At 38.0% G+C, this 14,299-nt stretch overlaps 2 protein-coding genes across 2 annotated transcripts; both read right to left on the reverse strand.

Annotated features, from left to right (window-relative positions):
• Positions 1-4,174: 4,174 nt before the first annotated feature.
• mcidas (multiciliate differentiation and DNA synthesis associated cell cycle protein) lies at positions 4,175-9,093 on the reverse strand. Its single transcript, XM_066711725.1, has 7 exons — positions 8,894-9,093; positions 8,713-8,788; positions 8,502-8,581; positions 6,622-6,682; positions 6,107-6,363; positions 5,667-5,777; positions 4,175-5,336 (listed from the first exon to the last, which is right to left on the reverse strand). Exons 1-7 carry the CDS (start codon positions 8,996-8,998, stop codon positions 4,887-4,889), a joined length of 1,140 nt encoding a protein of 379 aa, XP_066567822.1. The 5' UTR covers positions 8,999-9,093; the 3' UTR covers positions 4,175-4,886.
• Positions 9,094-11,207: 2,114 nt separating this feature from the next.
• On the reverse strand, positions 11,208-13,300 carry ccno (cyclin O). Its single transcript, XM_066711061.1, has 3 exons — positions 12,809-13,300; positions 12,477-12,662; positions 11,208-12,026 (listed from the first exon to the last, which is right to left on the reverse strand). The coding sequence occupies exons 1-3, from the start codon at positions 13,235-13,237 to the stop codon at positions 11,571-11,573; spliced, it is 1,071 nt and encodes a 356-aa protein (XP_066567158.1). The 5' UTR covers positions 13,238-13,300; the 3' UTR covers positions 11,208-11,570.
• Positions 13,301-14,299: the final 999 nt, after the last annotated feature.

The following is a 14,299-nucleotide window of genomic DNA, read 5'->3' on the forward strand; positions in this document are numbered from 1 at the left end:
CAGAGTTCAACTCTTAGCCAACAACTTTTGGACACGGTGGAAAAAGGAATACCTCCTCAATCTCCAACAGAGACAGAAGTGGACCAAAGACCGCAGAAACGCTAAGGTCAATGATATTGTCATTTTGCAAGATGATGCTACACCACGAAACCAGTGGAAGTTAGCAAAGGTTATTGAAGTGTACCCAGGAAAGGACGGAAGAGTGAGAAGGCTCAAGTTGCTTATCGGCGATTCAACTCTGGATGGAAGAGGAAAGCGCATCTCTAAACCTGTTCATTTGGAGAGGCCCATCCATAAGACAGTTACATTGTTGGAAGCAGACTGAAGACTCCAGCATCCTCTAGTCACTCTTTCAACTAGTTCTTAAGTTAAGATAATAAGTAAATAGTTAGTACTTTGAAATTAATATTATGTGCAGTTTATATGCAGTATGTGTGTCTCCAAGCTGTTCTGAGAAATCACTTGTGATTTGGTGGGAGTGTAACTGCCTCTCAGCTTTAGTTAAGTTTGTGACTATTTTTTTGGTTCCTACCTAAAATTAATAGGATATCGTAGAGGCGGAACTAATTAGCGCCATCCTTGTGTTCCGCACGTAATTAAAGGGGGCACAACATCTAAAGTGTAGAGCTAAAACATAGCATCGCAAGAGCTCTCCGAGCTAAGTAAATATTAAGAATATAAAGATATCTAAATGTATATTATCCGAGTAAAGAAGACAAGGAAGAAGGCTTTTGAGATTTAGCCCCTCCTAAGTAGGAAGCAGCCTACGAGGTATGTTTCTTTTGTATCCAGTTGTCTGTGATATATTTCATGTGCATAGCTTGTGTTAACTAGTGTGTAACTATAACGGCACAAACTGTATTCAAGACATACATACATGCATTGTATTTATAATTTCCTTTTATTTTTTTTCTCTCTTTCAACCCAGTTCTCACGGGTTGACATGATATGTTGTTGAAATAAAACCCCGTTTTTTAACCAAGACCTCGTGCTTCGTGTTGACTACTGGAGGGAGCTACATCTACACACATTAAAACAGGGCTTTCTAATGTATAAATAGCTTTTACACATTGATGACCATTATGATATTGTAATTTTTGTTGTTATTATTATTATTGATATTATTATCAATAATAATCATCATTATCATAATAATGAAAGCAGGGGCTCTTAACTAGTTATTAGCTAGAAATTCTGTCTACAGAGAACTCACAGATGCAGAAAATATATAATTTCATAAAATGTAAACTAGAAGAAGACAATGTTAAACATTAAACTACTTTCATAGATATAGTGAAAGAAACTGCAGACGTGTTGTTTTTTAACTTTAAAAAAATGTCTGGCAAAGTAGTAGAAATCTATAAGACGGAATCCTCAGAGCTGCAGTTTTTCCATATTTCAATTTGAATTATTGAATGTAGAGCTAATAAACTCTAAAAGACCCTAGTACTTGTACTTTTCACATTCACCTTTCTTGCATCTGGTTACATTCTATCACTGTGTGTCACTGACAATTTGATATTACTACGAGAATTAAGATAAATATATTTGTTATGTAATGTTTAACAGAGAGCACATTTACCCAGATAATCCATAGCTGGCATGCACACTTCAGGTGTGGCCTTCTTTGTCTGTATTATTTTAGAAGTGAAGCATTCTGTCGATTTGAACACACAGGCCATACATATATACATAACATATATATTAACATATGTATGCAGATGGTTACATACCAGACTTGTTTCAAGAAATGTTAGGAAAATGTCATTCATGATTTTAGAAAACTCTGCTTGGAGGCCCAGTGAGGCATTGAGATTCAATGGCTTGCAGAAAAGTACTTTTATAGTTACCCTGGCTATAAAAATACATCAATATAGAACTGGCACTCTGATCCATAAACATGCTGAAATCAGTAGATGAAAGAAAAGAACATGGGAAATGTTATCATCTTGACTTTGGCTCAGGTTTTGTAGCTATTCTTTGTCTTGAAATGACATAATTGAATGCTTTTAAGTAAAAATAAAATTAATATTAGACACATCCAAACCCATTCCAGTCTCCTCAGTGAACTCATTATTCTAGGGGAAACAATCCCCTTTTAAAATTGTTGTAATGCACTCTATGTAGGAGGCATATGCAATGAGAACGGTCATCTGCCAAATGGCAGATCAAACCAAGATCAATGGATGTCACAAAAGTCACAGTCATGAAATGAAAAGGGTCCCAACAACTCCACAGAACAATCACAACAAACACAGAACACAATTAATAGGTTTTTGACCAAAGTCATAATGTGATTTTGCTTTTTCCAAATATCACTTTTAATTTAACTCTTTCCAACACAGCAGTAAAGTGTTTTTTGCTAGGGCGTCTATAACTGGGCACAGTAATCTAATGGAGTTATAAAACCGTGGTAGGTTTCACACTGTGTCAGACTTTGCTTTCTTCATTACATTTTTTAAATCAGAATTGATGAATTAACATGAAAACTGTCTTTTTGTTCACAGTGGCTTTCAAGTTCAAAATCACTGATTTAAAAATATGTTGCTACCTTTCAACTTTACATTTCACCACACCTTTTTTTTAATGTTAGCCCAGTATATTCTACAATTCCTAGAAGCATAACACAGCTGAGAATGAGGATAATGAAATGTGAAGTCCACTTACAGTACTGGTTTGATATCTGTGTTTACATCTTTAAACATATTTGGAATTCTGTCACGTTGACAAAGCAGGAAAATTGATGTTGGGTGCCACTGTGTCACTGATCTGTTTCTAGCTTCTTGTTTAGTACATTTTTTTCATGATTTGTCCTCCTTTTCGCCCTAGTCTGACATGTTAAATCCTTAGTCTTGCTATTTCCAGCACTAATGTGATTGAAAGGACATGATTGATCGTGGGTGCTTCAAGAGTGTGGTGTGACTCAGGCGTTCAGTAACATTCATGTGATATTAAACTGTATGCCATATCAAGAAGATTAACTTGTTTTTTATTATGACCTTATCTCTTCCCTATGCTAAAGCCTCAGCAAACAGCCCTTGTTAATTAAATGCTTCAAATTGAATGAATAAACGCTGACATTTATGAATTCTAATTTCACTGGTTACTTGTTTTCAACTGAAAAAGGCAAACAGTGAAAAATAAACAGGGCTTAGTATAGAGAGTTTGAACAGGTGTAGGGGAGAAGTCTATACTGTAGTTTCTGCATGCCTCTGGAACTGTTGACCTCAAACAAACTGTTGTCATTTTTCCTGCCCGCTCAAGCTATTGTTTTAGGGCAGTGGTGGGCAACCTGCGGCCCACGGGCTGCATGCGGCCCATAGTGCATCCACTTGCGGTCCACAACCACACCCCCAACCCCCCAAAATTAACAAACTTAAGAACAAAGTAGTATATTTATGACAAATGCTTATTTTGTATCAATGTGTTACTCCCTTAAGACATTGTTGACATGTATGTATTGCATTATATTGCTGTTTTTTAATTAAAATGTAGCATTTGTGGCTTGTTATTGTGTTGAACGGGGACGTGCGACCCAGGCAGTTTTTTGACACCTGGACTTGTGAACCACTGATCAATTTAGGCTGCCCACCACTGTTTTAGGGTGACATGAAATGTGCTACAGGTGATTTATTTACACTTTAAACCTGAGAGCCAGACCACTAAATCTAACATATCCACTTTGTACGTGTCTGCCAACATAACCGTTAACAACACTGGGTAAATGCTTAATTGCTCCATGTACAAGGATGTGTTCATTAAAAGAAATGCAAGACCTGTGCAAATTACAATTTAGGATTTTTATAGTAGTCTAATTTGTCTGATGAAACAAAGCAAATATCTGATCCAATGTGTATTATAACATGATGACATGTCACAAGGAGATTTAGGCATTCATTTTAAAAGGCATAGTGGTAGAAGGATTAGGTTTTGTGTTGACATGTTCAGTGTACTTCTGGTATGTAATAAATTGTGGATTCACATCAAACAAGAATTGTGACACTAAAAGGTACAATATTCACAAATAAGTGACCACTAACATTATTCATTCAGTATCTAATAGTGTTAAAGCAGTGAAGAAAATTAATAGAAGCCACTTGTTGATCATTCTTAAGATTAAATGTAATTTGTTCAAGTGTTTTATTGCAATGGTTGTTTTTTTCCAGAACGAACACAAACAATAATTTGGGAATCTGGAGAAAACATTGTAGCGTCTCCGATCAAATCAGTAATGTAGCCTCCATGTGTAATTATGGATTGTTGTCTTCCCTGCACTTATCATGAAAAAGTACTGCCCCACCAAGACATGGTCTCTCAGGTTGACACCATAGGCAAACCCCAAAACACAACTATAAAATTGCATATCTGTAAATACAATATAAAGATATTTTTTATTTTTTATTTATTTATTATAAAATCAAATTGATGTCTAATTATTCATTTCACAAAACATAATTCTTAAAAAAATAAAAATAAAATAAAATAAGTACAAATAATCAAATACATGATATAACATTATTTAACAGCATGTAAAAAACATTGAGGTCAATGCCTATCCAGCAGCATTCATTTCAATTCAATAAATATTCTACAAATAATTGTGGAGTGGGCCATGGTCATTAAAAATCACAGTAGGCAGAAATATTAATACATTGTGTAGATTTGAGGGAAATGTGTGTGTATGTGCAGCACTTAGTTTCCATGTATATTTACAGTAAAAAAAAAAAAAAAATCTTCTGGGTAGCATCTAAAGTAGTTGCATACATAAGGTACAAACTGTTGTTTAAAAACAGGCTTTAAGTGCGGCAGTGCAAAAGATATGCATAGAATACATTTTTAGGTCTGCAATGAAGACTGTGGCCAGTGTAGTTAGCTGAGAGGCTGGTCTAACTTGGAACCCATCGGAACTTATAGTCCCCGCTTGGACTCCTTGTGGTGAATGCGTTTCCTTGGGGAAAAGCCACAGTTCTGATTGTACAATGGTCTCTAATGGATGTTTTGAAGCACATCCCTTCATCCATGTCGCTGCTCTCTACAGCGATGGAGTTCCGTGTTGTACAGGTCTGTAATCCATTGAAGGCACCATACATGTTTATCTTTTCGGTTTCCTGACTGTAGTTGACATGTCCAGTCTCTTGCTGCAATTTAGGGTGCTTTGAGTCCCTGTGCAAAACGGCATTGCATTTGTCCGTGATGTCTTTCAGGATGTTATCCACCTCAGTACAGTCTGGAATAGGCTCGTATAAATCCTCTAGCCGTCGTCTTTTAATGCCACTCTTCAGCTGGAATGGTTCTGCAGTGGGTTGATCTGTGCGATTAGTCTGTGTCATCAGCTTCTACAGTAACAAGAAAGAGACCAGATTTAGCCACACAGTGTAACGTGCAGTTTCATTTTTGCAGATGCTCTATTGGAAGAACATTACCCCCTACTGTACACTGTTGAAAATGCACATACAATCAAATCTCCCAGGGGTCAGTACTTTCAGACAACAACGAAGTGAATCATCTGGGGATGTCAGAAAACTGATTTAGGTTGCAATAAAAGTTAAGCAAGGTTTTGAAAGGTTCTATTGATCTTATTGTTGGCAGGCTCTAACTCTGAATTAATTCAATGTTTGCCAGGATAAAGGTGCATGTAACCAAGAGCTCAAATTGAATGTACATACATCAAGTACTGAGGCCAAATGTTTTGCTTGGTTTGCAAGTTCCTTCAGTTGGACGTTTCTTTCTTGCAGGGTTGCTATCTCCTCTTGCTTTCTGTTCAATGTGACATGGAGCTATAGAACATGAACATAAAAATCAAAAATATTACTCATCACATACAATTGCACAGTCATATAGTTATGGGTGTATTATTAGAATAACAGATGAGCTAACTGTATAACAATAGTAATAATAATTTAAAAAGTGGCAAAAAGCAAACATAAACTGAACCCAGATGACATCAGCTAAATAAAATATTACAAACTAGAAACACACACTGGGCATCTTCTATAGCCAGTGAATTTAGTGCCTTTATTTATGACAACTTCAATTTATCTACAAAATATATTGGAATAATCAGTTTGAGTGGCAAGCATTACACAGTGGGATCTGTGCCTCTAACCTGATTGTTAGCTTCCAGGGCATCCCCTAGAGCCTTTTGATTGTGATCAGCCATGTCCTTCCAGTATTGCTCAGCCTGGGGAGACTGCTGTTCGTGGAGAGGGTGGAGAGGGGGGCTGTAAGACATACTCCTGAGCAGGCTGTGGTCCTGCAGTATGGGGATGGGTGACATGATACATGTCTCAAAGTCAGAAACCTCACAGTTGGACAGTTGCAGGCTAACTGCATCGAGGCAGGGCTGCATTAATGCTGGGTGATCTGTGGAGAAATAGAGCTGTCAGGAATGCATGCATAATCGTATCAATAATATAGTGCTTTTCTCCCCTGTAACTTAAAGAGTTGTGCAGTGGTGCAATTTGCAAGTATAAGGGATTTTTCCCAGGATGATTATTGTACATCATGGAAGTAAAAATAATCTCACGCAATAAAATCTGAAGATATAAGCAGCGATTATATATGATATATAGATATAAGCAAGAAGAAGAAAACAATACGTAATGTTTTTAATTTACTCACCGGCATTAAAATTTCCAACAGCATCCCCAAAATCTTGAAGGTCATAATCTCCATTTGATATCTGTATATTATTATTTTTTAAGAGAGAAGGAACACATTTAGATATGTATGTAGTATGGTAGGCTATAGTGTATGCAAACATGTATAACTTCATATCCTATTTTGAAGTTTTAGTTACTAATTCATACCTGGAATTCATATGCCCAAGATGGAAATTGTGCGTAATTGCAAGTCTGGATTGCCATGTTAATTGCTTCACCGTGCCTGGTTCACAAATAGTCGATATCCTATTTGAATGTGAGTGCGACTTGAAGCTGAAGTCTGTGATAGTCGACTGTTTAGATTTGCATTTAAATACAGACACCTGAGGTCCGGTGCGCAGTTGACACGCGTTGTTCAAACTGGCACTCGCCAGACTGCATTGCCTCTATACATCAGCACTCCTGTTATCCTATAGGCTCCCCACACACACCAACCACAGCGCCAGTCGTGCGCATTCCGATACAGGACAATGCAAACATGGACAGATTAACCTGAGCACCTCTACTGTTGATTCTTGGGCACCGGCGAGCACCACACCCTGCGTTACTGAATCAGGCAAACTGTTTTATTGTATTTCCTTTCCACATTGACAGTAACGTATGTTTTCGTGCAGGATCATTTATCTGACTATGCAACCATAACCAAAACTAGTGCTCAAACATTGCGCCCTGATATCTTACTTTAGGGGTAGGAATACAGTCTACGTGTGGGTTTAGGGTTTATGTGACCCACATCAGAAATCAGTGGAAGTGCATGAGGCTTTCAGATGTTATTCCTGTGGGGTGCATGCATTCATTCGTTAAGAATTGGTGTGCATTGTGGTAAAGCGTTACTGCATAAAAACAATATTCATTCATTCATTCATTCAATCGTCTGCATATGCTTTGTATATGCAAATGTCATATGAATATCTGTTTTCTGGTCCAAATCTGAAAATGTGCTAACACTTAAAATGGGTAATCTCGCGTAAAGAACTTTGTAAAACATGCATACCTCAAAACTGCTACAATGTATCTGTATTTACCTTGCACAGTGATAGTAATTATCGCAAGCACCTATAGCCTAAAAATACAAATAAATCTTTCATGTATTCTCCCTCAAACAAATGGTCTGAGAAGAAGATTCAATTCGTGGATGCGCAGACTGTCCACGCATGCTCTCGGTGTTGCGTTACGCACCGCTGAGCGCCGCTTGCAGTGCAGCTCCAGCTCTGGTTAGTAACAGGTTGTCCGTTTCCAAAACACGTGGAGATAAGGCGATTTAAAGGGCCTTTGCTGCAACTGTAGCCGCTATTGTTTGCTGAACCTCCTCCTTCTCCCTCCCATGCTATGTGTTCTTTAGTCAGCTGTATGTTGGTTGCTGTTTATTTAACTTAATTTCTGCTGCTAATTCGTTAACTTCACGCTTTGTTGTAAAATGTCAGATTTGTATGCATATGTGAAATAACTGTGTGTGTGTGTGTGTGTATATATATATATATATATCGTATTTGACAAAAGTGTTATATTCATTTAGGTTATAGGCTGCTTCCATGTGCAAATGACAGTTGTATTTTTATACAGGTGTATTTAAACTTCTTAAAACAGTGGTTCCCAAAGCGGTCCTGGAGCCCCCCGCCTGCTGGTTTTCGTTTAAACGGAGCTCTTAATTACTTAATTGAATTCCCAATTGCTCTGTTAGTCCAATTAATGGTTCAATTAAGGAATTCAAAATAAGATAAACGGGGTGTGAAATGGTTTTCCAAAATCGCTTAAACAAGCTTCTGATTTCTCTTTTTAAGTGTATGAGTTTCATACTAATTATCTGTAGTCTGATATTCGACGTGAGGTTATAAATACCTGCTGCTGGATAGAATTGCTCTCCCGCTGCAAAACAGATGCGCATTCTTCCAGGTCTTGCCATGCAATCGTTGCAAATGCTACAAGAACAAACAAGCCACACGATTAAAATAATGAATGATCAATCACACATATGTGTGTCAAACTTAACTTGTTTAAATTAAACGTGTAGAGGCGATTAAAATTAATGGACAGAAAGAATAACGGATACCTTCATCTACGATATTTGATGGCTCCTCAGTGTAAATGGAAAGTGCAGGATTGGTGGTCGAGTTTTTTGCATGTTCCTGTAAATGCAAGAAATTTGGATTAGGGTTATATATATATATATATATATATATATATATATATATATATATCGAAAGTATACCCGTAGAAATAGCCTACTGTACCTTTCTATGGTCATCTTTGGGTTGTTTTCGGTCTCGAAAACGAGAAGACAAATCCACCAACCTGTTTGGGCAAAGTCTCCCAAATGCTTTCCTCTCATTTTGCATTTTAGTATAAGAGGTATTTCAGCAGTCTTTGAAATACTCTTCAGAATTGAAATGCATCAACATACACATGGCACTTTGGCATATATATTGCCCTTATACTTCGTAGTAAAAATGCCGTTATGTGTTCATTTTCTTTATCCAATCCCTGTGCTTGGTGACAAGTCTCCAAGGTAGACAGGCGTCCCTGGAGATGCTGCAGGTTGTGGAAAGTAAAAGTTTTTTTTTTTTTTCCCTCTCTCAATACAATAGACTGAGCGCCAGAGGTGGCGCCTTCAGTGAAGCAGACTGTGCGCAGCAGAGGCGCTAAATGTCCAATAAGCCTCACTGTCCGCTGGGGACCACAGGACACAGCTCTGAGGTTTAGCCCCAGTGCAACCATATTTGCGCTCTTTTGATGAATGTGGCGCCAGTTAACGGCTTGATTCATTATAACTGAAATGTATATGTATAGTCTACTACCAATAACTATTATGGATTATTATGTTGTTATTGTTGTTAATGATGATGATGATGATTATTATTTCAATGAATATCGTATAATGCCTATATTAGCATATGTACTGTATGGACAAAGCATTGGGGTCATCTGGAAATCTGACTTAAGTGTTTTACTGCACACAGCGCAATCAACCGGTGTTACACATCTTGCAGAGTATTGTCTTTTCATCTGATATATGGTTCAAATTGTTCCCAGCACACTCATATCCTTACATGGTGTTTATCTCATATAGACTTGAGATCCGCAGCCATGTGAGTGCTGGCTATTTCTTAATTACATTTTTATTCATTTATTTGACCGATACCTTTATCCACAGAAATCACAAAAACTGAAGAATATTAGAAACGTACAAGGAACTGTAAAATGTTACACAGTGTTCAGAGGTTTAATAACAAACAACCAATAAAATAGTTGCATTGTGAAGCCAAATACAGGATACAGCTAAAATAACAATTGTGATGCAGTACTGAAATGTGCTTGTATAGTGTAGGTGTAGAGTTCAGAATGCATCAGGCGTTCTTCAGAAATTATCTTCCCACAGTGGGTAGTGTGAAGTCAGACATTACTGGTGATGAGAGATTATAGGTTCCAAAGCAGAGAGACAGACCATGGGATCTGCAGGAGGGGTTGGAAGGTGTCAGAGATAGTACAGTACAGATGGGTCTAAGCAACCAGTATGAAGAATTAAGTATGGGAATTAAATGGCAAGCAGAAAACAAGTGGGGAGGATGAGGAGGAGGAAAGGGCAGATTGATGAGACAGTGGTAGGCAATGCATTGAATGATACAAAGTTACTTTGGGTAGAACTACTTGTCTGAGGGGTTTTGAAGACTGTGCATGTCATAAGTCTATATGACCAGCAGGGGACTCTATTACAGCTTAATTGTGCAATTCAAGTTGTGTGTGTGTGTGCGTGTGTTTGTGTGCACTTTCTTTATAGAGTGTTTGAAGGGTAATGCTGGAGTTAGGTTCCTTATATGTTGTGTCCTTCCTCACTTGTCATTCATTCCTGCCCTACACTTCTTGATGTGTCACGTATACAAATAAGAACAAATAGAGTATATTGTTTTCCTTTCAATCATGTCTGTAGCGCACTGTCTTAGAGGGGAATACACAGTCCATTTAAAAATGTTATAGTTTCATAGTTTTGGGTTTACATTCTGTTTAGAAATGAATGGAAGTCAATGTGAATCAAGAGGAATCCAGAAACACTATGTCAATGTATAGATAACTTTAAATTAGAAATATAGAAACCTGTAAATAGCTGCTGACTTGATTAAGCATCAACTAAACATTAAGAGTCAACTAACATAATTCAGCAGTCAACTGGGAAGAAAACCAGATGACACATTGACTCTCCAGGACCAAGGTTGGCGATGCATTGTGCAGAGACGTATTCCTTAGGAAAAATATTTTCCTTTACTTTTAAAATAAGTGTGAATGTTTTGATGTGGGAATGTGATTCTAAATGTGTGTCAGTGTGACTCAACTCTGTCATCATCTCCTTTTGTCTACACAGTGTAAGTTTGTATACCAAGTACTGTCAACTAATAGATTTAATTATAAGTTTGGGCTAGGTAGCAAATTGAATGGAAGCAGATAAACACACACAGATGTCTTCATTCCAATGGCAAGACTGGTACCTATCTGCAAACATGAGCCATAATAATAATACAAAAGCAAGAATGAGGATATGCAATTGTCTGTTTATTGAAGAGCACTATAAATATATAAAGTGTAAATTCTTTACTATTAGTGTACAACAGTGCATAATTATGAATGAAATATTATAAATAAATACAAATGTTGACACATAAGCACACATATTGCAAATATCTGAAGTGTGTATATGCTCAACACTGATTGACAGTTGTTCTCCTTCATTCAAAAGATATCTGACCTACCAAAAAGACAACATCATAAATTACATTTATTTACATAAATAAAACAAAAACAACAACAATAATAAAAAAAATCGATTGAAATGAAAAGAGGGGACTTTAATGTTTCTGTAACATTTTTGAAAATGTGCATAATTCTATGATATGAATATAACTTTAAAGTGCAGCTGCTTTACAGTTCAGCCATGGACAGTAACACTTCTTCATTCAGGGAGACCAGAAGCCTCAGGTTTTCAATGCAGTCCATGGTGAGGCTGAGGGGATAACCATCTTGTTCCAAGTCTATTGTGCATTGCAGACCCAGCATGTGGTCGGCCAGAGTAATTGAGCAGATTGCCACAAGGGAAGGAGGGTACCTGTTGAATGCATAATCTGCCAGACTGAGTTCTGCAATTTTTCTGGCCAGATTTTTACATTTTCCAGTGCCTGATGTGCATTGGCTAAACACGTCTCCTCTTTCTAATCTCTGATTGGTGAAATGTTCGAGGAAGAAGGCAGTAGTGGGAGCTGCCAAGCTGAAGTTCAGTCTGATCAGGATAATGCACTCCAGATTGCACATCTGATCTTTTGTAAAGGCATCACAGCACAAGGCAAGAAGCTGCTTTATACGTGGTGGGCACACCTCCACCTGCAAAGCAATAAAAAAGTACAGTTAAAACAACTGGCTTCCCACTGGATATTATTATAATAACTAGCAGTAACAGTCACTGTGTATTATTGTGTATTACTATAAAATCTACAAATTCTCTAGAATCTCAAGAAGAAGTGTAGGAGATTATCTTATTAAATGCTTTGTTAATTTCATATGATTTTCTTAATAATGATTTGTAGTGCCTGTTTCACCATAGCTAACTATCAATATGTATTATTTGATTGATTGATTTGTCTATCCATCTTTATTCATTATATATTGGGTCATATGCCACAACTTCCCTTTTTTAATGTGTATATTGGTTAATGTAACATTAATATTATGAATACATCAACTTTTAAATATAAAATCCACAAATGAGCCTCTCAGGCTACATCCAACCCATTTTGTTTTGTTTTCAAGTTTCCCTCACTTATGGACACTTACATGTTTGCAAGCGAGCAGAAGGGAGGTGACTCCGACCAGCTGGAAGCAGTCTGAGGCCACAGGTGTGGTGGCGAGAAAGCGGTCCATGATGTTGACTGCAAGACAGCAGGACTCAAAAGACAGATTGAAATGTCTGTGGACAGGGATCAGCCAGCTGACCAGCTTGCATCGAGCTTCTGCAGTTACCTGGAAGGAACAATTAGGGAATCAGTTTGTTTGTTTGTTTATAATAATAATAATAATAATAATAATAATAATAATAATAATAATAATAATAATAATAATAATAAGTAGCACTCTGTGTGTTTTCTATTTGAAACAAATGCACTTACTTGGGATTGTAATGATAAGCAGTTGACTGGGTGGAACCTCTGCTCGTTGTTTTTTTGGATACAGTAACAGGTCTCTCCGTATTCCTTGAAAGTCTGCCAGTCCAATATCCACTGATGGGAAGTCTGTGCTTCTGCAAGCCCATGGCTGTGACAGGCCGAGTCTGAAGAGGGGCTCGGCCCAGGGGTTAACAGCCCCTCCTGAAACCCAGAGTCGTTAAGCACGGACTCGATCCTCTGCTTTCTGAGCCGCGCGTATCTGTGCCTCTTCACCGGCGCTCGGATGATGGCAGGACTGACCACCGCAGCTTCACTCCTGTCCTCGGGTGTGATGTCCTCTTTTCCAGGAGACACATCCCGTCTTCTGCTTCTTTTACACGGACTCAACTTCTTCGTTACCGCATCACCGTCCAAGAAACTGAACGCGACCATTGTGCTTTTGCGAGAGAGCCAGGACTAACAGTGATGCGCTCAGCTGTGATACCGAAAGCAAGCAGCACATGCGTTTATTTAGCACCGCAGGCGCACTTCTCATTGGTGGCTGGCGGTGGAGATTTCCCAGTGTGACGTAGGTGGGGGGGCTTTTCCCGGGTTAGCCAGCGCTCCTTGCCTCTCTTTTCAGATCACGCCTCTGGAGGTTGCCAGAGCTACACAAAAGGGGGTCCTTCTGCTGGTATACCCAATCCTCTGCGAAATACTGGTTGTAAATAGTAAAAGTCTCCACGCTTTTGTGTAAACCCATTTGAATTTGGAGTTTTGAACTGACATTCAAAAGATTACACACCCAATATCTTATTTTAGTTATTTAAATGAATATTTTATTTGTTTTGCGATGGTCAACAAAGTCTGAAATATATTTTATAAATAATTGTAGTTTAAGAAATGTGTATCAACCTAATCACATAATAACATGTTCTGGCACTACTGCAGGGTAGATATCGTCCTTACAACCATAGTTTACACAGATTATATGTTATAGCTCAATATTAATACTAGCCTTTATAAGCATACAAAGAGGTGAATAGTGCTGATGCTACTACAACCGAAAAAAGTGTTCCTTTATTATTATTATTTGGCGTAGTAGGTTTGGTAGTCTATTATTGATTGAACGCATTAAAGTAAAATAGTTCCGTGAGTTCAGAGAAACGTCAGTTTCATTGCAGGCCGCTTATCTAGCCTGTGTTTGAGTGCGGGACAGTGGCGCGCAGTGCAGAGGGAAGCAGGGCTCCCCCGGGGGGTGACGTCACACTCCGGCTGCAGATAGCCTTGCAAACGGCACCTTTCAAACAAGAGCATAATTACAATGGCCTTAGCAGTTGACAGTTAGCAAGCCTGGGGGGTTTTACCTCAATAACATTTACAAAAAGTGTAATTGGTGGCTATGTGAACAATACCTGGGTTACAGCTGTCAGGAGGAGGACAGAGTTAAAGATGAACTGCCATATACTTTAGCATCCTACTGGCTAAAGCTCCTTTTATGTTTCATGATTGGAA

This window comes from Amia ocellicauda, chromosome 8 (genome assembly GCF_036373705.1).
Source record: "Amia ocellicauda isolate fAmiCal2 chromosome 8, fAmiCal2.hap1, whole genome shotgun sequence".
NCBI classification, from domain to species: domain Eukaryota; kingdom Metazoa; phylum Chordata; class Actinopteri; order Amiiformes; family Amiidae; genus Amia; species Amia ocellicauda.

Coding starts and splice junctions, on each gene's coding strand:
- mcidas (XM_066711725.1), bottom strand. CDS start 8,998: ATGCAAAATGAGAGGAAAGCATTTGGGAGACTTTGCCCAAACAGGTTG. Junction 8,582..8,712: donor ATCAAATATCGTAGATGAAG/GTATCCGTTATT, acceptor TTGTTCTTGTAG/CATTTGCAACGATTGCATGG. Junction 5,778..6,106: donor CCCTGGAAGCTAACAATCAG/GTTAGAGGCACA, acceptor CATGTTCTATAG/CTCCATGTCACATTGAACAG.
- ccno (XM_066711061.1), bottom strand. CDS start 13,237: ATGGTCGCGTTCAGTTTCTTGGACGGTGATGCGGTAACGAAGAAGTTG. Junction 12,663..12,808: donor GCTTATCATTACAATCCCAA/GTAAGTGCATTT, acceptor TGTTCCTTCCAG/GTAACTGCAGAAGCTCGATG. Junction 12,027..12,476: donor TTCTGCTCGCTTGCAAACAT/GTAAGTGTCCAT, acceptor ATTGCTTTGCAG/GTGGAGGTGTGCCCACCACG.